This window comes from Pogona vitticeps, chromosome 12 (genome assembly GCF_051106095.1).
Source record: "Pogona vitticeps strain Pit_001003342236 chromosome 12, PviZW2.1, whole genome shotgun sequence".
Lineage (NCBI taxonomy): Eukaryota > Metazoa > Chordata > Lepidosauria > Squamata > Agamidae > Pogona > Pogona vitticeps.
In genome coordinates, this window is record NC_135794.1 from 22399008 (window position 1) to 22425955 (window position 26948).

General features: G+C 45.0%; 1 protein-coding gene, 1 long non-coding RNA gene and 1 other non-coding gene across 6 annotated transcripts in view; 1 reads left to right on the forward strand and 2 right to left on the reverse strand.

The window, feature by feature from the left end:
- The window catches only part of POLG (DNA polymerase gamma, catalytic subunit), a 20871-nt gene extending 2173 nt beyond the window's left edge, over window positions 1-18698 (reverse strand). The window contains exons 1-21 of one of the 3 annotated variants that reach the window (XM_020781707.3): window positions 18597-18698; window positions 16153-16806; window positions 14658-14844; window positions 13896-14063; window positions 12525-12671; window positions 11521-11600; window positions 10422-10604; window positions 9463-9617; window positions 8880-9003; window positions 8090-8317; window positions 7307-7427; window positions 6914-6979; window positions 6598-6702; window positions 6265-6425; window positions 4740-4793; window positions 4528-4645; window positions 3732-3867; window positions 2866-3112; window positions 1853-1975; window positions 1132-1297; window positions 354-562 (exon numbers count right to left, since the gene is read on the reverse strand). In XM_020781707.3, coding sequence (XP_020637366.3) covers window positions 354-562; window positions 1132-1297; window positions 1853-1975; window positions 2866-3112; window positions 3732-3867; window positions 4528-4645; window positions 4740-4793; window positions 6265-6425; window positions 6598-6702; window positions 6914-6979; window positions 7307-7427; window positions 8090-8317; window positions 8880-9003; window positions 9463-9617; window positions 10422-10604; window positions 11521-11600; window positions 12525-12671; window positions 13896-14063; window positions 14658-14844; window positions 16153-16745 — 3371 coding nt within the window. In that variant the 5' untranslated portion in view covers window positions 16746-16806; window positions 18597-18698. The other 2 variants (XM_020781711.3, XM_020781708.3) reach the window with 2 other exon arrangements.
- Window positions 18699-18967: 269 nt separating this feature from the next.
- TRNAR-UCG (transfer RNA arginine (anticodon UCG)) lies at window positions 18968-19040 on the forward strand. The gene has a single exon. It is a non-coding gene; the product is annotated as a tRNA-Arg (tRNA).
- A 5074-nt stretch (window positions 19041-24114) lies between these two features.
- On the reverse strand, window positions 24115-26681 carry LOC140702387 (uncharacterized). 2 transcript variants are annotated; one of them, XR_012081527.2, is made up of 3 exons: window positions 25906-26681; window positions 25673-25784; window positions 24115-24269 (listed from the first exon to the last, which is right to left on the reverse strand). It is a non-coding gene; the product is annotated as an uncharacterized LOC140702387 (long non-coding RNA). The 2 variants fall into 2 exon arrangements; XR_013538931.1 differs by having other exon boundaries at window positions 25889-26681.
- Window positions 26682-26948: the final 267 nt, after the last annotated feature.

Consider the following 26948-nt stretch of genomic DNA (forward strand, 5'->3'; position numbering starts at 1 on the left):
CACCGTCCTGGTCCTCCCCTCTCTCAACAGGTACCACGTTCAGTGTCCATATTGCTGGCACTAGCCACGTCTTACCCGGTTGCTGCAAGTCTGAAACCGTACCAAAGGTTTAGGAAAACTCATTTGGCCGTTCATCCCTCCTAGAGGATGTGATATCTACTTTGATTCAGAGTCTTTAGCATGCATCTTTTAGGCCCCTTCCTTCATTAACTTGAAATGTTTTAGATTGCTCGTACGAATGGCTGCCTGACTTACTGACCGCCAATGGATGTTTTCCACGATCCTGGCTTCTTCCGGCTGAACCATGGCCTCGCCTCAGGCTATCAAAAAGACAGGACTGCGGCGGTCCTTACCGTGTGAGGAGGTTGGTGATCTGCAAGGCTAGAGCCGCCCGATAGCGGTCCTCGCTCTGGACCAGGTAGCGCACCTCGTCGTGGATGCTGATGCAGAAACGTCCCTCAATGCCGTACTCCTCAAAGAGCCATTTCATCGACACGAGCATCAGGTGCAGGTAATCCACTGCCGAGCTCTGGACCACCCAGTTCACTCTGCTGGTGACAAACTGGAAGGAAATAAGATACATCTCTATCCTTGTTCCTACTGGAAGAGAGCCAGATTCACCTTTCTTGGCTACTCTCTACAGCCTGATAAAAGTTTCCCACATCACATGTAGGAAGCCTACAAACAAAACACACACACAGAGAGAGAGAGAGAGAGAGAGACAGTTGGCCATAGAAGTGTTACTATCTCATCTGCTACTTTGTTTAGTAAAACTCCCCTGGCTTTGTTGTTTACAGGCCTTTTTTTATTCACCACGGACAATAAACACTTGCAATACAGCTCAAGCCTTTAACACTGGAGGAAAAGCTGCCAAAAAAGGCTTACAGGAGCTTCAACATGTGTTTTACTTTAGGTTCCGGTCTTTCCCAACCATGCATTGGCACTGGTGTGTGTGGGGGGAACAACACATCCTGTCCTCTCTCAGCATACACAATGATATGAGATACTCCTGTGTGCTCTGTGGAGTAATCCCCATCAAGGAAAAACACACACACACACCCACACACAAACTTGCATCCATATCAATGCTTTGACAAATGTGACTGAAAAGGAGTCCAATGAATGCCACACCTCTCCCTTGACAGCAGCCGGTTCCAACGCTCTGCTGATGCGACAGCCCAGCACAGGGGTGGAGGGAGAGTCTGACATGGCGATGCTTTCCAGCTTGTTGAACATTTCAGACTCTGTCCCGTCGGCCCACACTTGCTGGCGCACCACATTCCATTTCTTGGGAGACCTGGGAGAAAAAGGAAGAGGGCTGAGAGGTGGACTCGTTGAGGGTGCCGTCTACAGCACAGAAAGGCAAGCCGAAAAGGGAAGAGCTTCAGCAAATCAAATCTGTGAACAGGCCAGGGCCTAGAAAAATCCTTGGAGTAATAAGGGGGAAAAAACAATCAAGTGACTGCGTATCTTCTCCTGGAATGCCACAGACCTGACGAGTCAAATATCACAGCAAAACGATACATACAGAAACGAATACATCTTACGCAAAAACAAAGCGGGGCTGGTGAAGGAGGCTTCTTGATATATGGCTTTTAAAGTGATTAAAAAGGTGAATCCCAGAAGCCACAAGGACTGGTGGGTATGAACAGCAGTGAGAAGAAATCAAACTTGAATGACCCCCAGAGACCCTTCCACCTTCACTCCCAATGAGGAAAACTGAGCAAAATGTCCACGTGCCATCCTGTGTTTTTAGTCTTAAACCTGGCACAGATGTTTGGTAATTTTTATTTTGTTTCTGTGGTTAAAAGAGCATAACTGGCTATCACAAAAATCAAAATCCTCCCGATACCGTCTCCTTGCTTCTTTACGTATCTTCCGCACGTCTTCCAAGGACACGGAGCCATCCTCCCCTCTTTCCACGGGGATGCCCAGCGCGTTCACCAGCCATTCTCCTTCCTCCGACAGGTGGCAGCTACAAGAGGAGGATGAAATGGACAATGAAAAGGATGGAAGGAAAAGTCCCACAAAGGTTATCTTGCACAGCTTTTAAAGCAAAGCATCTCCTACCAGCTGGAGCCAAGAAAAAGCAATGCAGGAAGGTTTCCCAAGAACAGCAAATGGCTCCTGGGGTGAATTGTTGGAAACTAAATCACACGCTCTGGGCCGGAAAGACCTTTCTTGTTCTCAATATATAACATTTTCACCCCATTTCCTCCCTGTTCCAAGTCCTTAGCCAGGTTGATCAAGGCCTCAGTCTTAGCGCACTGAAGTATCAATCAGCCCATCTTGCAGCATGCCAAAATTCCCAGCATTTTCCCTTATGAATAGGGAAGGCTGCCGCGGTTGTGTGGGTCGCTCGCTGCTGAACACCTTTTCTTTGGAAAAGCAAACTTGAGGTTAAAACAGAACTTCTCAAGGTCCTGAATAAGCTGCAGAGATGGACATGCTCCTTCCTGGCATGTCCCATAAATAAACTGTAATGACACAAATCCACATTAATCGCAGGCACATGTCTGCACATGAAGAGAAGCCATGGTTTCCAGGAAAAAAGACACACTTTCCTTGCCAAGGGGGCTGGTGCAGGTGCTGCAATAGGACATCCACTGAGGAGAGGAAAGCCACCATTCTTACCTCAAAACCTAAGCAGAAAGCTTCTCTCCATGTAGCACTTACTTTCTTTAGCTTTTATTCGGACTTAAGTTTTAAATTAAAACAGACTTGTTTACAAGTATATCAATCCGGTTCACTCAAAGTGTCTGTGATCAACAGGATTTTGGACTGAATCAAAATGTGCACTTCCAGTTTCCACCAGACAATATCCGACAACTTTAACAGTGGGTGATGCGTTGCCAAGAGCCTTACCGCCGAATGCCCTTGGTGACGGCATACATCTGCCGAGCCTTTTCATTGGCCTGCTGCTCCGTCAGGCGGTGGTTGAACTGCATGAGAAGGCGCTCGGCGAAGGGCTGCCCGGCCCCATAAATACGCCCGTAGTTAAACACTTTGGCATGTTCTCGGCTGATCCCAACAGTGGAGGCGGTTTTGCTGTGCAAGTCTGTGCCGTTGCTCTTCTTCCCCTGGAGGGTCATCCAGCCAAACGCTGTGCAACCTGAGAGAGAGAGAGAGAGAGAGAGAGAGACTAATTTGTATTTGTAATTTTGTGCATGTGTGAGCAAAAAAAAAAAAGTCATGGGATGCAGACTTCAGCTCAGTGTCTCAGTTTTATTTTTTAATCCAAAGGGATTCTAGTTTTATTCTTACACAGATGCCTGACAAAAGGATATATATATTCTCTCTCTCTCTCTCTCTCTCTCTCTCTCTCTCTCTCTCTCTCTCTCACACTCACACACACACACACACACACACACACACACACACACACACACACACACACACACACACACACACACACACACACACACACACACACACAAAATTATACCACCTCATCTCTCCCCTGAAACAAATGGGACAAAGCCAAGCAAAATAAGAGAAATCTCGCCCATGCAGTTTAATTTCAACATTTCAACACATTTCAACAACATTCAGTGTATAACTGCTACAAACAGCCTTTAAGGAAGGAAGGGAGAGGAAAGAGTGGGGAAGACAGAGAGGTATCGTTTGGTACTAGCGGTGATGGTGAAGCAGAACTTCCATGTTCGCAGGTGGTCTATCTTTGACTGCCAGATACCGAGGAAGGGAGGGCTGCGGGGAATGGAGCCACTCACCGTGCATGCCAGCAAAATGTGCTTCGCCCAAGACAGCAGCGATCCAAAGTTCCTGGGAGTCGACATCGGCCCCGACCAGGTGATAGCCAGGTGGCACCTGAACCATGGCCTTCAGCTCACTGCCCACACGGTCGGCCTGCAAAACACGGATTCATGTTTTCTGTTCTCACCACGTTCCTCAATCAACCCCTTTGCCTCCCTTAAAGAGTTCCCTTCCATGACGCTGTTTTGCCAGATGGCAGGCTTCCACTCCAAGCAAGTGGAACCATAGAATTTTTGTTACTTTATTTTATCTTAACCACCGCGGCGGTAAATGAGCTCCCTTTACACTGCTCTATCTGTTCCGTTTCCACTTTTTAAAAACTTTTCTTTCTCTCTTTTTTTTAACAGTCTGCAGTGTAAGAAACATGTATATTTTGATTCTGCGCAGGAACCTCGGGCTGCCCTGCCAGAGAGTGCGAGGAAGCAACTTGTTTCAGGCGGCATCGACCCAAGCTGCTTACCACTTTTATTGATAAGAGACGCACAACTATTGATATATGCCTGCCATGCGCAGCTACTGCAGCCAAACAGACGCAACATGCTCGGCTCGGGACTAGACCTCGGCATCGACGCCAGGAATGAAGAAACAGTGAATGAAGACAATGGGCTTTTGAATAATGAATGGATGGACTAATGAAGTCTCTGCAAAGTGGCTTCTGTTTCTGTCAATTTATCAATTAAAGAAGGGACAGAGAAACTGAGAGGGGGAGAGAGGAGGAAGAGATCTCAATTTTAATAGGCGGGATATACATACTCTCGCATTGCTCGCTGTTAGCCAGGTGGGCTCCACAGCTCGACGGGTTATTGTCCCAGCGGTGACCACCTGTGGCAAGATGGCCCCGTAGCGGTTCTCTTCGTCATAGTCTGTGTGCCTAGAAAAGAGAGCAGTGAAGTCTGAGCTAAAGAACAGCAAATACATAAATAAGAGCAGCAACACTGGGCAAGAAAAGATGCCCACTTAAGTACCTGGTCACGGATCGAGGCAGCTCTCCTTTCTTTAGCCACACCACCATCTGGGAACTGGCAGGGAAGGAAAAAGTAACGTTGAAATGCAAATAGAGCAGAAGACAAGACTAACGGTTTTGCCTCAATCCATCCCTGCTTGTGAGAGCAGGCTCGATCTCCAGTTTTAACTTCTCCCAGGAACAGATTTTTTTGGAGCACTTAACCCATGGCGCTATACAGCCCATCATGAGACTGAACCTTTCATATTTTTCCTGCCACCCATAAGCAGAAGTTTTTCTTCCCTAATTTTTCAGTAAACTGAGGAGGAGCAGGTGAGTGGCCTGCCTTTTTATGGTGACCTGAAACTCTATAAGGAGTGTTGTTCACAATTGAGGAGAAAAACAACCTTTGGGAGCCTTTCCGTGTCCAACTGTCCAGCCAGAAGGGACCCCTGGAATCATCTAATCTAAAGCAGAACGCCCACAGCTCAACTGCCCCTGAGAGATGACCGTCCAACCTTGGTTTTAAAACCTCCCATAAAGGAGAACCCATCACCTTGAAGCAGTCCATTCCTCAACCAAACAGCTCCTGCAGTCAGGAAACTCCTCTTAATGTTTAGTGGAAATCTCTCTTGTTGTCAGTGGATTTCACAAGCTTGCCTCTCACCCTCTGGAGCCACCGGAACAAAACCACTACATGAAGCCCTTCATACCTCTGAAGATGGCTCTCACCTCCACTGCCCATCTTTTCTGCTCCAGGCTAACCCTAAACCTTCCCCCTCAACTATGCCAATGGGGTTCCAAATCCTTTACCATCTCCGTCCCCACCTCCCTTGACATACTCCATGTCAACCTCCTACGTAATGATTGGTAGTGGGCTTGAACCATAAGGAACGGGCTGGAAAATTGTGCTCTGCTATTGTTATATGTCTCCCAAGTTAACCAAATGATCTTGGGTCTCTCGATCTAATCTACACAGTAGTATTAAGAAAAAACATTATCCACAGTTCGAACACTTGCTGTTACATATATCTCTGTGTGTGGGCATGAATGCGCACTGTGTGAGAGACTGATAATATTCAGAATTTGTGTAACTGCTGCCAGTGCTGTAGGAATATTATATGACAATTTCTTAAATTAAACCACCATCCTAAATACTATGATGAGCAATACTGCAATACGTTTATATAGGTCCCAAAAGGAGGGAGGCTACGTTTCATTGCTGGGCGTTTGCAAAATTCACCCAAGCTTGTTATACATGAACTCCAAAATACAGTTAGGGTAAGCTCTCCAGCTGTGCATGCCCCGAACTGCATTTTACTGTCCAACATTTTTTTGGGGGAAATTAAAATAATTATGTTTGGCAAGAAGCGTGTATGCTGAAAAGCTCATGGCAAAAGAAGCAGATGTGCTGAGGTTTGGGAAACAGAATGTGAAACCAGAGAGAGGAAGGGAGACTGGAGACCTCAAAACTCAGTAATCAGGAAGAGACAGCTGCAAGACCACGCAATCCTGCAGCTGAATTTGGGAGTGGAGGGGGGCCTCACCTGATTCGTTTCTGGGCATTTCGCCAGAAGGAGATCTTCTTGTTGATTTCAAGAGCTCGAGTACCGTCTGTGGTCCCGATGCCTGCTTCTAGAGTGCCATCCTCCATCTTGGGCAGGAAGTCCTTGGCAAAGGGGCTGCCAACATTGTTGCTGCTCCCATCCTTGTGACAGAAAAGAAGGGGGTGTGTGTTTATCTGATGACCAGTGTGTAAAGAAGAGGACTGTGTGGGTGAAACATCAACCGCCTATCACAAACGAGGCTTGTTAAGTACAGCTAACCACTCATTCCCAACAAGAACAAGGAGCACCTTGCTGAAGTCACTTCACACTTACCTTGTGAGGCAACCTGAAAAACCAGCACCCGGGGATGTTGACCTCATTGTACGGCCCGTTGCCATGATGGAAGTCAGGACGGCTCTTGGCGGATTCCGCCTCTTCCTGTTGGGAGAATCCGGTGCGGGTTTAGCTGCACTTAATGACTATTATTATTTTAAAATATTTGCCTCCTGCCTTTCTTCCCAAAAAGACCCAAGGCGGCTTAATTCATTAAAATAGCATTTAAAAGCAAAAGAAAAAAGAAAAAAAAAGAAAAAAAAACCAGCAAGCATACAAGGATTGACTTGCTCCCTTTGATAAGGTATGACATTACCTGCCTCACTTGCGGGGTGACACCATTCGCATCTATGTCCATCTCCAGGCGGCCAAGTTCCTCAACCTGACGTGGAGGAAGGAGATATCTTTAACATGCAAAGTCCTTTCTCTTCCCCACTATATCTAGTCACACCACCCTTTATCTGAACAAGAGCAGCTTTCCCTGGAATTTCTACACATGAAAAAAAAAGGAAAATAATTGCAGGTAGAAAATCAGCCTGTGTTCTAGCCTTGTTTTCTAAGTTCAGGGAGCTGCCTCGTTTAGAACAAATGGAAAGGCAATCAAGTATTCTATTCTCCCCCTGCTACAGAAAATGGCACCACCTAGGAAGAATGGCCCTGCCTAATTCTACTAATTATGCCGCTCATCTCTGAGACACTCAAGTTGTACCTTCTGCCAGAAAGCGCTCTGGTCTGTCCACACGAACTCTTCTTCCACTGGGGCCCCCAGCGAGATGGGCTGCTCTTTGCCTTTCCTCTTACAGTGTTTCCTGTACAGATGCTCAATAACCCTACAGGGGGAGAAGGAAACGTCTCGTTCACTGAATTCCAGGCAGCTGAGCCATAACCACGTCCTGCCTTTCTCTTTCTTGATCTTGACTGCAAAGCCATCCCAAGTCTTCCTTCACTGGGAAGATGGGGGCAATCAGCATAAACACATTGATTAAAGCACCGGCTTCTCTTTCAAGGATGCAGGGGCCTTGGCATCCAGTCACCGTCAACCAAAGAAAATCAAACCCACAAACTTCACCTGCCTTTCCACCTTAAATGTAAGCCCCAAATTAAGGGCATTACAAATAGCAGGAAGTGAAGAAAGGGAGAGGCCTCGAGTTCTTTCCTAGCTTCCTGGTGACAGGCGATGCTGTGGCATTGTCCACGGGCAGCACATGAGCCTGGCAGAGAAGAGACCGCTTCAAGGGATAGAGAGGACACTTGCAAACGGAATCACTGATAAAGTGCAGTAAACTCTTCTTGGGTCTGCATTTTCTCTCTCAAAGCCAACAATTTAAATAATTAATAATTTCTGAGGGACCTCTTTCTCTCTCTCTCTCTCTCTTGCTTCTAACAATACAAAGCAAGATGTTCAGCAGGAACAGTCTATTCAATATTATTATTAGACACTCGTAAATGTGTTGCTTTCACTTCCTTGGAAAGCCCTCCTGATTCTGCTTACCTGAAAGGGCATGTGGGCAGTGTTTCACTGTCTGAAGCACACTCCGGCAGATTATCCTTCCTTCCTGGCACCAGGTAGCCCCATCCGTATTTCTCAGAGTAATGCAGTGGGAAGCCATCCCAAGTCAGCCTCATGAGCTTTGGAGTCATTCTCATCTGAAGGCTGATGAGGCTAGGCCCAGGCACCCAGGCGGGATCATCCACCCGCAGACACAGCTTACGGTACCACCTATGTTGGAAGAAAAGCGGATGTCACACTAAATAAAAATCCATTTTATGTCAGCGACTTACGTATGTTACTTTGGGTTTTTTTTTTTTTCCAGAGCTTGGTATCATTATTAGCTGCCCTGACTGATTTTCAGGATAAAAATACTGGCCAGAATCCTGGTAGTTACGGTAATGAACTCTAATTTCAGCAGCAAAAGGGAACTTAAAAGAACACGCTCAGAAGCTGATCACAATACCTGGGTCCCAGGACATTCAAAATGTCAAAGGTTAAGAGCTACAAACAAGTACAGAAATAAATGCAAATAATAAAAGAACTGGGGCAGTAAAATCTGGTCTACAGGCTCTAGTTAGACATCTGGAAGTGGTGTTTTGAACCAACTAAGGTCTGGCAACTGTCTTCAAGGGCAGCCCCAAGCACAGCATATCAATGCAATCTAATTTCCTAATAGTGGGAGAGAGGGCGCACGGCAGATCCATAATGGCACAAGACAGTCCAGTGCAGGAGATGAACCACAGCCCTGAAAAAGTTGCCGTCAACCAAGAGACTCCATCGAGCAACATACCCTGGATGGCCAGGTAGATGCTGAATTTTCTTGGGCTGCAAAGCCACCGTCTCCTTCAGGCGCTCCAGGCACAGCTGACTTTGGGGGATGCTCTGCTCCTCCTCTTCAGTTGGGGGACCAGGATCTATCTCACAACAACAGGAAAAGGCATTTTTAAAGGGGTGCTTGAACCACAAGGAGGGCAAGACTATTCTTAAGTAGACATACCGCACATCACAAGAACAAAGACTGCACCTCATCACGATTATTCAAAACCTGGCCCAATTCACTGCCAGAAAACATGTTACACATACACAAGGGGCCCAGGTTCAACCTTTGTATCTAACTGAAGCATTGAAAATGTTCCTAGAGACCAGCAGTCCATCCGTGTAGTCAATATTAAATCAGAGGGTTCTAAGTTCTGATCCAGGATAAGGCAGGTTCCTCAATTCCTTGGTTCTCTCTCTCCCTTCTTGCCTCTAGGTAAGGCAGGGAGAGAAAGAGGGAGAGAAACGAAGCAGCAACTAGGTTGTGGGGCCCAGGGTCTGCTATTTGCCACAAGCTGGCAGATAAAACAGTCCATGATTACAACACTCGTCTTTACCTTCCTGCCACTCCTCCATGGAGGTCTTTTCCACCTCTTTGGGAAGCTCAGCGCTGCCATCTTGATCCTTCTTCTTCCTCACAGGTTTGCTCTTCTTCTGCTTAAATTCCTGGAGGTCCCATTCCAGATCCCATAACCAGGGATCATCTTTGTACCTAGTGGGCACATCAAACAAAACACAAGGCCGGGTTAAGTTGAAGAACGACCACCAGCAACATCTGGGCCGAACAGGTTTCCACTGATCTGTAGCAGTTGAAGGGGAACAGGGAAGGGACTTGCAGAAGGTTTTTTTTTTTTTTACCTCAACAGGGGCTGGACTCGATGGCCTTAGAGACCCTTCCCAAGGCCATCATTCTATGCTTCTGTGCCAACACACTCCCAGTCTATTGAGACATTCCCAAAGCTACAGCAGCGGGAGCTGAATTTCTCCGCTAAGCAATGTTCGGCTTTGTTGAAGTATTGCCTTTCACAAGCCTTGCAGTCTAAATTTTGTTCACTGTATCTCTCTCCTTTCTGGGTTATTTTTCATTCCAGAACTTGTTGTTAAGTGCAATGCAAGCTATGTTTTAAACTGAACACTTAGTGAGATCATATTCTGAGAACCCAGGTATCTACTGAACTGCTACCAAGGTGAGGAGGGGGGTGGGATGCATTCTTTGGCGAGGTAGCATCATCTGAGAGGGGAGACTAGACTTTTCTCCACCTGTGCCTGCCACCACAATCTTGTCTTCATCTAAATTTCCCTTTAGAAGCCCAGCAGGATGAAAGTCTGAATGCTGCACCACCAGCAGCTATTTTTCAGCTGCATGTTTTATTCCTACTCTAAAATTTTGCACTCCTCAGTGGAGAGGCAGGTTCCAAAATCCAGTTTTTCAGTGAGAGTATACTTCTGCATTAAATTATTAAAACAAACAAACAAAAAAAACACTTCATGATGCTGTACTTCTAAGAGTCACCACCTTTCCTCATGAAGCAGTTGGCATGCATCGTCAGCTAGCTTCATCAGAGACTTCTTCATCTCCTTTTGCAGTTCCTCGTAAGTGAGCTGGGCTTCATCCAGGTACCTCTCCCAGTTCTGATTGACGGGCAGGTAGGAGACCCCCATTTCTAGCATTCCAGCAAACGTCACCGGATGGGGACACCTAGTGTGGAAATAAGAGAGATTAATCACAAAGGGTAAACCAGAGTTGGCAGGAAGTTATTTAGCCTATGCTAAATAAACCTTAAACAAGTAAGGAGTTCTACACTGGCTGTCATGCCAGGGTAGTGACCAACAGAAAGAACACAGGATGGGTCCACACAGATGAAAGGCTGAGACTATATGATAGGGATCACCAAGGGGTAAACAGATTTATCACCCACCACGGAGAAGTTCTCCCTTCACATTTGCTATGTTCACTGTGACAGGTGGTTTACTAACATGTTATCTCCTAAGAGCAGCTAAAGATTATATTTTCATTTGCTGGGTCAGGTCAAGCAGAGGTGTGCCAACAGATCAAGCACTTCTCCATCCTGCAGTCTAAACAGCCTTTCAGAGAAAGGTGCATAGCTCATTTTCTCGTATGGCTTTTCTTAGCTTTTATTTTGTGCATTCCTATGCATGCTCTGTTGCTTACTCTGGAAAGTCCCACCAAGAAGTATAAAAGGATATCGGTCTTTTTGTCTGTGTGATTATGTTCTTTTGCACCGGTTGATAGAAGAGCAGAACTCTGGAGAATCTGCCCTTGTGTCATTTCCAAACTTGGAAGGTGTTTGGTGAGGTACTGCCTTGTGTTCCAGTCTTTACAGAACTGTATTGCTGGCTGATCTACAGTGACATTTTTATCACTAGACGGAGCCAAGTAAATGTTGTCTTGTTACTCTGATAAGAGGGGAGAGAAACCAGAATCCCTGTCAGCATGCAAGCTGACAGGATTTTTGTACAATCTTGTAGCAGACAGTGTCCCTGAGCACAGAAGGCAGTCTGACATTCTTGTCTAATTCGGAAAGGCTGTCTCGTGACAAGATCCACCAAACCCCCTGTACAAAATTGGGCTCAACACAGATGAGTCTTCTTACCTGTCCAAGAAAATAGGAAGCTGGGCCTGGAATACTTCATACGTAGCCAGGACATCAAGGGCGCAATATTTCATCAGGTCCTTTGGAGAGAAACGGCCCAGCCACCAAACAAAACACACAGAGAGAATAGAAACACAAAAATCCTAACGTTTATACCAGGGCCAACCTATTCTGAGTCACACAAAGCAGGGTCAGTCCTGGCTAGCTCTTTGATGGGACCCTTATGATTCCCAAGCATGGAATACTCAAGAGGAGAGATTACTAAGTGATACTTGGGCCTCCAGGCAAAGTGAAGGAAAAATCTCCCTGAAAACCTTGGAAAGCCACTGTCAATATTGGTCTAGATGGCAGAAGAGTTTAGCCGTGAGAGTGGTGTTTGTGGACATGACGGAATGAACGGGAGGCACAGCAGAACCAAGGACCGTCTGCCAAAGTAAGAGCAAGAATCTAACCACTGAAGAATGAAAGAGTGAGTGCTTTGTGTATGTGGCAGCCTGAGGGACCAGCCAGCCCAGCCAGGTTGAGATTAAAAAAAGACTAGAGTGTAACAACAAAGCAAGGTTACTGGGTGGAAACAATTAAGGGATGGTGAGCCTTACTGATAAAACTTTCTCTAAGTACCAAGGAAATTAATGGAACACAATGGGCAACTGTTCAGGACAGGAAGTTCCAAACTGCCTAGTAATTTTGTAAAGGATCTTCTATCAGAAGAGGAGACAAAAATGCTTGCTGTGTATGTGTAGGAGACTTGGGTTCCCCCCACACACACACACACGCACTAAGGAACTAGGGATATTCTGTTAACGTTTAAAACCAGTGGCCAGTTAGAATGGGCTTGCTCCATTTGCCTTCAAAAACATGACACAAATGGAGTTTCAGCCAGAAATCGGTGTCCCTTCTCTCACTGACAATCCCACTGGTACCATGGGCTCAACTTGTGGTGTTGATGGCCTCTTCACTCCCTCCTTTAGAAATCCTTGGGCCGAAGATTTCCCCCTCCTCACCTGGAAGTTATGCCTGATGTCACTCATGCTCCCCTTGACAAAGAGTTCCTGGGCTTCTTTTCCCAGGGGCTCACCCCCGACATATAAGGCATGGACATCTACAAGGTTGTTGATGCTGCTAATGTTCACCCAGTCCCAGGAGGCAATCTGCAAGGAAGAAGGGCAACCAAAGAAGGAGCAGTTAATTCACAGCCCACCTTGGGAGAGAAAGCTGAAAAGCCTCAGATTCCCACACAATACAATCATCCTGAGCCATCTAACAGAACAGATCTTCTTGAGACCTGTGGATCAATTAATTCAGCCTCCACCAACCTGGTGCCCACCAGAGATCTTGCACTACAACTTCCACCATCCCTAAGATGAGTTCAAAACATCTGGACAGCCTGGGAAGGCTTACATGGAGCTTATTAATGCAGCTCAGGTTCTTCATTAGAATTCCAAGTGAAAAGTTAGGCCGTAGAATAACATGGGAGACACCCAAAATGACACGGGAGACCGAATTACACCTTTTGAATACTTCTCCACGTTAAAAAGCAAAACCAGAAATGTCTATAGAAACAAAAATAGACAGGTGAGTCATATGTCAACTGCATTTTCTACTTGCAGAGAGGTTTTTTTAACACAGGAACCGATGCATGAAGAAAAAAAGTATTTGCTCTTCATTTCTTCCCTGTACCGTTAATTCAGCAAGCTTAAAACAGCGTCTCCCAGTTTTCTGTAGGGATTTCTCACTTCCTGCCAATTAAATCTCCACCCTGGTTTCATTACATGGCACAACACCGGCAACAGTCACATCAAGTGGCCATATTAAAACATGCAGTTATTCGAGATGAAGTTCTCCTGAAACATGGTTTGATCTGGCATCAGAGTGGACCCAACACTACCCTGTTTCCCCAAAAATAAGACAGGGTCTTATATTAGTTTTTGCTCCAAAAATGCATTAGGATTTATTTTCAGGGGATGTCTTATTTTTTTTTCATGTACAGCAATCTACATTTATCCAAATACAGTCCTGTCATCATCTTCGGGTTGCTGCACAAAGGTGGAGGCCTGGGGCTTATTTTCGGGTTAGGTGTTATTTTCAGGGAAACAGGGTAGGTATAGAGATGACATCTGCATCTGCCTTTGTCTCCACTCTTCCTAAAGGAGAGGTTATTAAGCTGTAGTGATATGAGAAAGAGGAGGAACAATAATGCAACCCCATTTTCAAGTCATCTTCTGTCTGTTTGTGGGGAAGGGACCACATTGGCTCTCACCAAGGAGTGCTCCCATATCAGCCATGTCCGCATATAAACTGGGGCTACGGAGAGATTATGAACAAGGGACAGAACCAAGGGAAATGGATGGCTAAACTAGGACATTCCCACTCACCGCAGAACCTTCTGTCTTCCTGCTTGTTTTCTTGATATGCTCCTGGACCTGTTGCTGCCCTCTTCTTTTGCCGTGCCTCGCTGCCATCCAAAGGCTGCGCTGGAAACCAGTCAGTCCCGAGATGGCCATGTGCATACTCATGGTGTCCAGAAAACGCATCTTGGAACCCTGAGATAATGACACAAGAAATACCATGTGGATAGGAAGTTAAAGGCAGAAGAAACCAAAAATGGCAGAGGCAGCCTGGAGGTTTTAAAAAACCAACAACATTAACAGCTGCCAAATGTACATTTAGCCCAGTATTAAGTCCACCAACAGGGGACAAGCAAGAAGTTTGAAATCCTACTGTCTTGAAATCGTAGCTAGGAAACGTTACTTCTTTGGACTACAGTTCTAAGAATCCCCAGCCAGCTTTTTTTTTAAAAAAATGGTTTCATCTGCAGCTACAACATTTCAGAGGGGCTTGGTAACATAATCGCTTGCCTCACACATTCATTTGTTTTGCACAGAACTAGTTTATATACTAGCAAATAATTCAGGCAGTGAGTATCAATACCTAGTGACATGTTTTGTTTGTTATCTGTACTTTGTTTATTTCATACTTTTATACTTTTGCACTAATTCACGGGTAGGACAATAAACAAAAAAACATCACATATATACCATCACAAACCAATATCCATTAAGCCCCCAAGAGCAGAGTGTGTACAGGAAGGAAACACACAGAAGAATATGGCTACAAAGGCAGACAGGGTGGCGCACCTGGATCAAGTACTGCTCTTTGATGTGTGCTCGGTCAAAAGAGACGTTGTGACCCACCACCAGCCTCTCACACCAATCCTGCTTGCCAAGATGGCTCCCTGTTTCCAGGGGGATGAGGTCCGACAGAGTCAGCTGGCTGGACCAGGTGTACCGTTGCTCTAAGAGTCGTCGACTGCACCAGGAATACCTGAGGAACAAGCACATCCGCCTGAAAAGTTACACCTGTGTGGATTACAGCATGCCTACAAAAGCATGAGTGGGCCCCAGAAGCTACCTTTATTTTGGGGGGGATCTGAATTAATTTTTTAAAAGCAATTTTAGCAAAAAAAAACCAAACAAAAAAAAAACACCTTGAAAAATTGAGATGAGAGCCGACTTAAATACAGAACACATCAGGAGAACTTCATTAAGCCACAAGATTGGGTGATCCTGGGCCAGGCACTCTTCCTAAGCCAGATTCACCTGATAGGGCTGTTGAGAGGATGATGTGGGGGAAAAGAATCATGTTTAGTCAGGAATCATGACTTCATCGCGGCAAAGCTGGGGGATAAATGTAGCAAACATACACACACACATCATTCTTTCATGTTACAATGTTAAGTTCACTGACTGAGAAGAACAATGATAATAACCATCTACTTACATTTTTAAAAAATGAAACTGCAGTTTATCACAAGCCACATATTGTGTGTAGCACATGGGCGGTTAAATTTTTAGTTCAAAAGCCAAACATGGCTTCTGAACAGTTCAAGAAAAATTAGGAAAAAACAACCTACAGCGATTCACCCTTTTCCAAATCTCATTATGCACTGAAAATTGCCACTTCAATCCAGTGGTAGTCAATGTTCTAATTAAATACAGTCTCCGTAACTCCTGCAGTATTTGCACATAGGTCAACTGCAGGATAATGGAAGTGACTGACATCCAGTAAAGAAGATAAAGGGCACACAAAATTCTCAAGTAACACAAATAGTTATTTCAAAGAAGCACAGCGCCTCATTCTTAATTTAGCAAAAGGGCCTAGAAAACTCCAAGGCAGACACATTTGTTTTATCCTGCAGTAAACAAAAAGAACTCAGGAAGAAGAGACGGCAGTCTGGTGTAGAAGAATTTGAGGAACAGCCGTAGAGCTGAACCACGGAAGGAGGGAGCAGTGGTTGATTACAGGGAAAGGATATGGGATGGTGGCTGATGTAGGATTTGACAGCTGTGGACTGAAAAGAAGGACACTGACTTCGGATCCTGCGGTTGTTGACAATACATTAAGTTTTACCATTTAATTTGTGGCAGAGACGAGGAACACAAGGCCTTCCATCTGTTGATCACAGCCCATGCCAAGAGACCACAGCACCCACCATCCCTGGCTACTGGCTATCCTTGCTTGCCCTGAGAGGAATCTCTGTCAAGCAACACCTGCAGAGCTGTATGTGTCAAACCACAACTTAAAAGAAAGACAGCAATGTCCCACTGCACGTCAGGGCTTTCTCCCTCTTACCAGGCACTTGGAGAAACAGCTACGGCAAGCGTAGGGCAGTGCCCTTCCTCCACGCAGACTTCCACATCAAACACCAGGGCTTGCTCGTCAGGAAAATCCACAGCTTTCTTCTCTCCATTTGGTCCATACTGTGTCCAGCCCACTTCCCAAGCCCACTCGGTGGGCATTGTCGGAATCTCATATTGGAGAAGCTCCTTAGCAGCCTCCAGATACGGGAGGCTCTGCTTCTGTGCCAAAATCCGGAAATGTTCGTCAATGTTGGCCCCGTACATCTGAGGCAGCTGCAGCTCCACATCAGGAAGGGTCGATGTCTCTTTACCCCACAAATCATGCTTCTGCAAGTGTCTGATGCTCTTCTGAACGTCTTCCTCTGAATACTGCACCTGAGCACCTCGGAAAATCTGCTTGTGAAGCCCCTTGGAGAGCATCTGGATGCCAAGGGGGTTCATACGCAGCTGTTGGGGTGCAGCTCCCGCCTCCAGCACCACCTCCTCCTGAAGTGGCCGGCTGGCGGAGGATGCTGAAGACCATCGCTGAGTCTTCTGTAACACAAATGGACCGACTTGGGGTGTCCTCCGTAGGAAACGTTTCATCTTCCTTGGGAATGAGAAGCATGGATAATGTCCCAATGTGCTACTCTTGCTAGCAGAAGATCTATCAGAAGAGAAACAAAATCAAGGCTCAGTGTGCTGTCCTCCCCACCTCTCTGCCCCAGATGCTAAACGCTCCATCCCATGTAGTGAAAAAAACAACATTCCATCAGACAAAGTTTAGGACCTTGCAGATTCAAACCGTTCACTCAGACACGAACCTGGCTTAACGGCTTTGGACCAAGTCGCTTATTGTGAGAATAAAAATGAGCAGGGAAGGTAACCATATATTCTGCTCCGATATTGACAGAAAGAGGGGAGATTTAAAAAATCTAGTAAATATTATGTCTGAGGATTACTAAAAGGTTCAGAAACCAATGAATCCCATGCTGTCTGTGCTCATTTTCACGAGATACAGGCGCTTTTGATCCTGCTACTAAAAATATACCATAATCTGCAGGCAAAATAAAAACTATCACCAGCACCTATATAAATCTACTAGGACTAATTATCAACCCCCTCCCCAACAAAAGACAATCATAGACTTCCACCTCCCCAAATATATTTCGGCATAAACCCTCTATTTCACTATTTTTGTCCTCTTGCTACTAGAAAGAATTACCTGTCCCTTCAAAGGGACCTGTAGGTCATCCCCAAATTGATCTATAGATCATTCACCCAACTCTAAAATTTTTCTTTGCTCACTTGTTCCATTGACTAATATAACACATGTGCTTATACACCATCTCCATCTCAGTGCTCTTGTTCCTATCCCAAAAGAACAAACTGGCTCCTAAATGCATTCCTTTAACTTACTGCAGATCAGATAAAATCAATGATTTTAAAAAAATCAATCAAGTTAAATCATTTAAATAAATAAATAAATAAATAAATAAATAAATAAATAAATAAATAAATAAATTGTGATTTAAATCAATTGGGTTTAAATCAAAACCACCCGGAATTTATGGCATTAATTTATATCTTGCTTTCCTTCATCGCAGGACCCAAAATGGCTTTTATATTTGTGGGTGGGGAGTCTTCATAATTTTTTTGGGGGGGAGGAATTTTATGATGTTTTTAATAACAGGTGCTTTGATGCCCCTGTTGTTTTTCAATGTGTTACTTTGGTTTTATTCCCCATATATTTTCATTCCCCTCCCCCCCAAAAAATTATGAAGATTCCCCCCCCCCAAAATGCCTATTCTTTCTCCTTCTAAAGTCATTTACTTTTCCTTGTCCCCTTTGCCCGGGGGGGGGGGGGAGGGAATGAAAATATGCTTCTTCTTTTTTAAAAAAATAATATTTTTTCTCATCTACCAAACTAACCACCCCAAAAAACCCTTATATTCCCCCCTAATGTCTTATTCTTCCCCCTTGACACTCATTGTGGTAGGCCTCTTGAAAAGAGGCACCCCGTTTTCCTTCCTCCAGCTCCCCTCACAGAAAATAATGCTTCTTTTCCCTTCACCCAGCCCAAAAAGAGAAAAAAACACTCCAAAATAGCTATTTTTCTCGCCTCATAACCCCCCCAAAAAAGCCCTCTATATTCCCCCCAAATGTCTTATTCTTCTCGCCTTGGCTCTCATTTTACCCCCTTCCCCCTGCTCCTCCCGACAAAAAAATGCTTATTTTCCCCTCAGGCCTCCCAAAATGGGGGTGAGACCCCCCAAAAATGGCTATTTTTCTCCCCTCCCGCAAAAAAGTCGTGTTTCCTCTTCCTCCTCCCCCCCAAATTATATTGCACTAACCTCCCTCTTCCCCCCAAATTATGTGGGGAGGGATATAATAATTTATACCTATATAATTTATAAGCCCCCTCCCCCCCTTTTCGCCTCTCCGCCCCTCCCCCACCTCGGTCTCCCTCCGCCGAGCCTTCGCCAGGCCTCGACCGGCGTGGAACAGTCCAACGCCAAACGGAAAGTGGGGGTAGTTTAAGGAACGAGGGAAAAATGGGGCATCCGTGTCTCCTCAAACCCCGGAGATTTTCTTTGAGGGAGATCTTCCGTCTAGAATAAATATAAATAATAAAAAAAAGGGTTAGGGTCCGCTGGGTCAGCTTCTATTCTCGCTTCCTTTCCATCGGGTCACCCCTGGGGAAAGAGCGAGGATGGTATCTCCCAACACGGCTCGGCGGCGGGGTTACGCGCTCTTCTCTGCCCCGCCCTCCTCCACGTCCCGCGCTCTCGCTTCCTATAGGTTCGGCAGGGAGCGTGTTTCAAGGTGGCCGCGTGGCCTAATGGATAAGGCGTCTGACTTCGGATCAGAAGATTGCAGGTTCGAGTCCTGCCGCGGTCGCAGAGCAAATTGAATTTTTTTTAAAAAACTGTCTATTTATTCTAAGTGGAATAAAATTGGTTTTGCATCGTCCATCAGGGCGGCTTTGAGCTGGAAAATTCCCTTTTTTTTTTCCACAGCGACTAAGCCAGCTGCCTGTCTTCCTCTGTGCAGTCATATACCAGTTTTTCTATTGCTCTTTCCTATTCCTAAATAAATAATCAAACACAGTTCCCTTCTAATTTCTAAAGAAATAAATAAAGCGGGCAACCTAATTGTTATGTTAGGTTTGCATGGACAAACATCATAATAATTAGGTTGCGTATATAATAATAATAATAATAATAATAATAATAATAATAATAATAATAATAATAATAATAATAATAATAATAATAATAATAATAATAATAATAATAATAATAATAATAATAATAATAATAGGGTTTATTTATTTATTGCAGACGGGGACACACGTAGCAATGGGCAAGGCTGAGCCTGCAGAATTTCTGCCTGCAATGAGTAGTGGTTCTGCCTGTGATGGCATTGTGGAAAGGAATAGATGATCATGTATTGCAACAGTTACAAGTCAATAAATCCCACTGAGGCAATAGATCGATTATTCTAGGTGGGACTACTTATCAGGAGCCAGGCTGTTGTGTTTCATACAGATGTGCACAAGAAAATGCATTTATTTATCGCTCCACTCAACCACTGCAATCTGGCTAAACAAATTCCTATATCAAGGGTCAGGTGAGGGGGATATGTATATGGCTTTATAGATGTCCTTGGGCTATAACTCTCATCAGCCCTGCAGCAGAGGATCATGGGAGATGGAATCCAACATCTGGAGGGGGGGCATATGTTCTCCAGCTCCACCCTATATGGTCCATGGGGCCAGGATACTGTGCAGCCCAATCCTGTCTAGAGGCTCAGTATGGAGAAAAATCAGAAAATCAGGGGCGCTGGTGGTAAAAAGAGATGATCAGGGAATGTGGTGCTGGAGGAGAGCTTTGTGGATGCCCTGGGCCACCAGAAAGACCAACAAGGGGGTCCTAGAGCAAATCAAGCCTGAACAATCTCTGGAGGCCAAAAATGATGGAACTGAGGTTGCCCTGCTCTTGGCACATCAGGAGAACTCAAGAGTCTCTGGGAAAGACCATAAGGCTGGGAAAAGTGAAAGGCAGCAGGAAAAGAGGAAGATCCAAATACAAGATGGACCAATTCCCTATAGGAAGCCACAATGTTTGAGTTTGCAAGAGCTTGAGCAGGACTCAGGACAAAACGAGCTTGTACCCTATATCTGTTTTAACCCTTTTGGAGCTGCCTTCTGTGCTGGCCGTCAGACAAAAAGCACGCCAGGTGGCAGTATTGCCTGCTTCTTAAGGCTTGCCACGGGCTTGCCACTTTTTCTGGCAACCTGGGATGGTCACAAACCCAGCCCCACAACATGGGTTCTGGGGGCTTTCGGATTTTTCATTCCCTGAATCTCTATAAAGGCAGTTTGCTGGCTCTTATCAGTCCCCAGAGGGTGAGCAATGGAGCCTGATCTTACCGTAGTGTTCAGCTGCTCATGACAGGACCTATAGCCACAGCTACCTTTTTAGACTCCATTTCCCAGAATCCACTAACCAGCCTCTACCTGTTGCAAAGTTTTGGAATTTCTGGTCAAATTGCCGTTTTGCTACGCAGTAGAAGTCCAGAGAGTTGTGGAGGGGAAGAGCTACAAATTCCCCAGATAGTCCACCCCTTCCTCACCGACGGGCACGTAGTCTGAACAACTCACTCTGGGGCCATTTGTAGGAGAAAGAATAACAAACGTTTCATCCCTTACAGCGACGAACGGATCAACAGCAAAGTAACAACGGCCTTTAACTGATGCTACAGGGAAAGAGCACTCAGCCGGGAGGTGTGGACCTCTTTGAAATCAAAGACTGGAAGGAATTACTGCTCAGTGCTGGATAGACAACCACTGCAGCCAATAAAAGTTCCCCCCAGATGTGCAAACTACAGCAGCGTGCAAGGTTGCACATAAAACTCCCACACTCCAAGGTGGAAGTCTGAGTATTACAGTCTAAAACCAACTTTTTTCCAGCTATGTTCCAGAGCCCTACCCTGAACTGTAAAGGAAGGTTCAAAAATGCCAACAGCATCTTGGCAGAGTTTCTACCAGGAGCGGGTCTTGTGTAAAGCTAATGCATCTTCATTGCCATTTCAGGTCCGAGGCACAACAAAATCTTTCCCATTAGAATATCTTGCTCCCAGCAAAACCAGTTTCCTATCCACCTTCTCTAAGGGAAGCCTGAGAGAGTTTATAGCGGATGCTTTGGGATCATCCTTCCCAATAAAAGAGTTGTGCCGTTCTGATCCAGAGACCCTTTGGTTTCCTGGGCCACCCTATCTGCCATCTCTTCACCTTGCGCATTTCTGAAAATTATGGGAAAGGGACCTGTTTTTACCGGCGAGCAAAAATGTTTAGGATGACGGACATTCACAGCCATGATAGCTGGGTTCATCTGGGAGTTACAGTCCTCTTAAAAAAAGAGAGGAGACTGTCCCATGATGGATCATATATATATATATGGCCTCTCTTTGTGATCATTCAATTTGCAGGCCCACAAATTTCTGCAGGAAGAAGCAGATGGTGGAAGGCGGTCAAGCAGTAGCGACGGGCCAGTCCCTTCCACCCTGGATGGATCCCCCCTGGCCGGGCCCGCTTGGCTTGAGCTTCGAAAATGTGACAAGTGACGCTAAGCAGAAGTATTAGGAACCATTATGGGTTTATAACGAAGCAACGAGCTGATGTCGGCTCCAATGAGCATCCCTAACCGGTGGCGGATTTCAAGCATAAATGGCTGGTTCTTGGAGGCCTGTCCGCTTGTGAACGCTCCTGATAATGAGATGGCAAGGGTCCAGGTGACAGCAGCTGGGCATCGTGCCCGCCATGGGGGGGCGGTGGGGTGGGGGGTGGAAGAGAGAGAAAGGGAGAACAGGGCCCTAGATCTTTTAAAGGAGAAGAGAACAGGGGTGGAGGTTTCCTTGCAGTCGAAGACTGCAAGCCACGGAGATGATTTTGCTGTAAAACGGTGAGAGATAGCAGGGGCACAGGCCTTTCTCCTGCCCCCCACCCCAGATAATTCCCTATCTTAAGGGGCAGATTTGTGCATGTCACATAAGTCTATCCTGCACGCATCTACCCCCCCCCCCCCATATTAATCGGATGCCAGTTCACGTGGCCGACAGGCAGGCCTCCTTTCACTGGTTTGCTCCAGCGAAGAGCTTGTCTTGGGGCGGCCCTGGCTGTTAATGCCCCAAAGGGAACACAGGGACTCGTCCATTGGTCCACATAGAGCTCAATACTGCTAGCTCTGACCGGCAGCCACAGGTCTCCTTTCCTAGCCCTATCTGGGATCCCTGGTCTGGGCAGGTGGTTTTCCACCCAGGAACGAACCAGATCCATTTCTGCTTTGCTTCCAAAAATCAGAGAAGGCAGGGGTATTCGAGCTGAGACCCAGATAATCTCTCTGTATAGTTAGTTCCCTCTAGCCAGTTTTGTTGGGGTTTTTTAAACCAGGACAAGAAAAAGTTAAGAAAAAAAAAGACCCTTAGGACTGTGCAGGTAAAAATATGGACCTGACTGAAAATCGTTTGATTTGGAAACATGATGAGAAATTTCACTAATCTCGTTAGGCTCTTTCAAACTTTTCAGTTCGGAAACACAATATTCTGTGCGAATTTATTCTTCTCTTGCTCAGCTCTAAACTGCAAACTTGGCGATGCGGATCATGCCTGCCCTGATTTTGCCCAAGGACCTGCATCCAGCATTCCCAGCGCCAAAGCAGTGGCACATGGGACCACGGATGAATCAAGAGGGTGATCCACTTCCCTGGTGAGAGAACCTGCGTCGGAGGCCCTGGGTGGGCCCGTATGAAAGTGGAATAACCCATAGGGTAACATGCTCCTGACCAATTGATTTTACTCATTTTTGGACCGCTTAATTTTATTTATTTATTTTGTATCATTCGTAGGCTGCCTTTCTCCTGGTAAGCAGGCTCGCGATGTTAAAACATGCCATTCTGAAAATGCAATAAATTTAAAACAAGGCAATTAAATGATGATAATAATTGAAAAACCATTAGGTGATTCAAAACATTTAAGGTTAGAAACAAACTTGTAAAAGCAAAGCAAAACAAAACAGCATCCAGGGATTGAGTCGTCGTTATTAAAAGCCTGCCTGAAGAGATGGTCTTCAGCTGTTGGCAGAAGGCTAAAAGGGAGGGAGCTAAGCTAACGCCCTTAAGGAGAGCATGTCACCACCCGGGGGCAGCCACAGAAAAGGCCCTTCGCCTCTTTTTCCCCAAGGGATGGGCCTAGGATTTCAATGAGACAGAGAACTCATAGGGAAGACACCGTCCTTCCAACAAAGCACCAACGACACAGCCTGGCAAAAAGGAAAGAACCGGACGGAGGAAGCTGGGATCAAATTTCGTCTTGGGCCGAATCCGAAAATTCACCCACTAGAAACCGGTACAAAAGGCAATTGTTTAGCACTGAAAATGACCCAATAAAATGAAATAAAATTAAAATCTGACGCCATTTTGAACATAAATTGAATATAAATGGTACCATCAGCTTTCCTGAACACTAGGAGTGAAAGTGTACACTTGACAATGTCACAAGAGTCTTGGTTTGTTTTTGCTTTCCGTCAACAAACAAATTTGCTTTGCTTTTCTCCCTGAAAATAATTATGAAATAATTAAGGGGAACCTCTTACACCCTGCTTCCTCCTGCTAGAAATTCTTGGATTTAGGATACCAAGCAGACAAGAGAGCCAAAATTGATTGATTGATTGATTGATTGATTGATTGATTGATTGATTGATTGATTGATTGATTGGTTGGTTGATTGATTGATTGATTGATTGATTGATTGATTGATTGATTGATTGATTGGGGTAAAACCAACTTATTTTCCGGGCTACACAGAACCTCAACAGCCCTTTCCAGGATTAAAAGAAGGCTGACCCCCCCCCCCCCCCCAAGGCAGTTTACAAATTGACTTGATAAGAAAAGGAAGCGACCTTCACTCCCAGGGAATCTTACTATTTATCGATTTATTTATTTATTGACCCACTAAAACGGGGTTTTTGAAAAACGTTTGCAGTGAACGAAGATTTACTGCCTTCTATCTAGATAAATCAGCAGAAGGCTGGATGAACATCTTATAACCTCCGCCCGGAATCGGGACGACCTTAGGACAACAGAAAAGAAAGCGAAACTTAATTTGTGAACCGGGTTTTAAAAAGATAAAATTAAAAATCCCCTTCAAGACTAAACCCGACCTTACTCACTCTCTCTTTTTAAAATAAATACAGGTAATAAATGGAATAGTTGGCTGGACAGATCAGTGGTTTAGGTACATGATGATTAATAATAATGAATGGAATACATAAAGAAAAAAATTAGTGAATTGACCCGTTTCCTTTTGCTTCTTTTTGGGGGTGCGGAACTATACCACTTAAAGGTAAAGTCTCCATTTTCACTTCAGATCCTGGCTTTCCACAAGTCGATTTCCCCCCGAAATTTGTCTGAGACAAAGCTGAATCATTTCCTAACTCTTGGAAATGAAGGCAACCCCCATCCCTAAAATATTTTTATTTATTTAAAATATTTTTATATCTCCTTGAAGCGCCACGCAGCCTCTCCACGTCCTTCTCATATGCCTAGAACTGTTTTTAAAAAAATGCAAAATCGTTCTTTTAGAAAACTCAGAAAAAGGTCAGGCAGCAGCGCCGGGGGCTATCAAAACATTTTTTTACCCTGGTGTGAACGGCAGCGCTTCTGGCGATGTGCAAAGCGTGTTTTGCTTCGGATGCTCTGTTTTCTTTGCATTTTACGATTGAGGGGTTAAGAAAACAAAATGCACAGAACACAGACCAACGTTGGTGGGAGGGAAGAAGCATGATGGTGTTTTCCACCGCTGGCAAGAAATTCTCACCATCCAAGCTGAAGTCGCTTGTTCTCTATATTCTATATATACTGTAATTATAGTCGGAAAACGAAAGGATCTCGTGCGATCACTGGAGAAAAAAAATTAAACCCGTTTGTTTAAAAAAAAAAAAAGGCACCCCGATCTTCACTTTTGACTAATGGAAAATAAATAGTTCCCAGTGAATTTTTCATCCTTCAGTGCTCACAGGGAAGCCAAGAATTTAAAAGACAGGTTAAGGAATCGTGGTGGGGGGGCTAACCAACGTTCGATCACCATTTAACGCTAGCATTTTGCAAACGGAAGGACTTCAGCAACGGCTGGAGAGAAGAAAAAGTGAATTTGGGGATTAAAAAGCCCTTAAAGTTATTCCAAATATCTTGGTTGCAATTGCCAAGGCTGCCGCTAGATGACGCCCTTGCTCGGAGCAGACTCACGAAGTCAGCTGCCAATCACTCGTAAAAAAGGTCCTTTCTCCCGTTATCCCCCCATATAAACCCCAAAAGCCCTTATTTTTATTGTCTCCCACCCCCTTTTTTTTTGCTTTTTGTTTTTTGGCATTTCTGCTCGTTTTCTGTTTAAACAGGCTTGGTCCGGACAGAATGAAAACCCTGATCTAATATTGCAAGGGATTAAAGCAAGCATACACACATACACACACATACACATTTTAATTAGGCAGACAAATAAACTCAAAGGAAATAATATGGATTTTTCTGTCTGCACGTCGTGGGGCGTCCTGCCCTTCCTGCCCTTGCCGGTTATCCATTTATGAATCTGAAAAAAAAAATCAGCGTTAAATTAGGAATGGGGTAGAGAGAAAGGAGTGCGAAGGTATTCTATCATCATCTTCATTTTTAGGATGCAAAACGTGATTGTACCCGAGACGCCAACGGACCTTCAGAGCTTGCAAATCTGGACGAAAGGCCTCGTTCAGCGAACTTGTAAACCAACACCTTCGCCTCATGCGCCAAATACTTGTTTGCTGAGCGCCATCTTTTAATTCAATCTACGTGCCAAAAATTTTTGTTCCATTAAATGACACGCGGAGGGAAATCCTTGGGTCTGATCGTTCAGGCCCTTGTAGGATCTACGTCTGATTGAAGGAATGGTCCAGAAAACTGGGAAAGGGGCATGGATGCCCATCTGAAAACACCAGAAGTGACTTTATTTTACTGTTCCCTTTTTCTTCCATTTAAATACTAATTATTTTCTGGCTTGCGCAACGGACGATGCTTTTCTCTCTCTTCAAAATTAGCAGATGCAGGCAAGCCAATTCCCTAGTCCATTATCCTTCTGCCTCCAGAAAATATATATATATATACACGCAAGGATTCCTCTTTTTTTCAAATAAAATACTCTCCCTTCGCTCCAGGAGGGACGTCCAGTCCTCCCTGTGTGAAGGAGTCGCATCTAGACAGAGACCGTATTTTGCATTCTGGGCAAGGGGGAGATGGGACCCCCGTTTGGGCCGATGGTTCCCTTTCCCCGCAATCATGAATTCGCTGTTTTTTTTTTTTTTATGACACACACACACGAAAATCAGCATCGCGGCAGTCTTATGGGCCGGAGGAGAAGATTTTTACAAACGATCCCCTAAGTTGGCCGGAGCGTGTGAGTGCCGGGGTCAGAAAATACAAATGAGAAAGGGCGGATTTTCAAAACGCCCAGTGTAACTCTCTTCCTCTGTTATGATGATGATGATGCTTCAAAAACACCACACACGCAGTCAATCAAAATTATAGAAACATTGACTGGTATTATATAAGGGATATAAGTTTTCACCTAAAGCCTAAGTATCTGTTAAATATCTGTTTATTTATTATCATCATCATTTCATCAGGATTTCTATAACACGCCATATTTTTTTTCCTGCAGCCTATGTTTTATTGGACATGTTTATGAACAATCCGGTGAGAAAGGCCAGGTTACTTACTCATC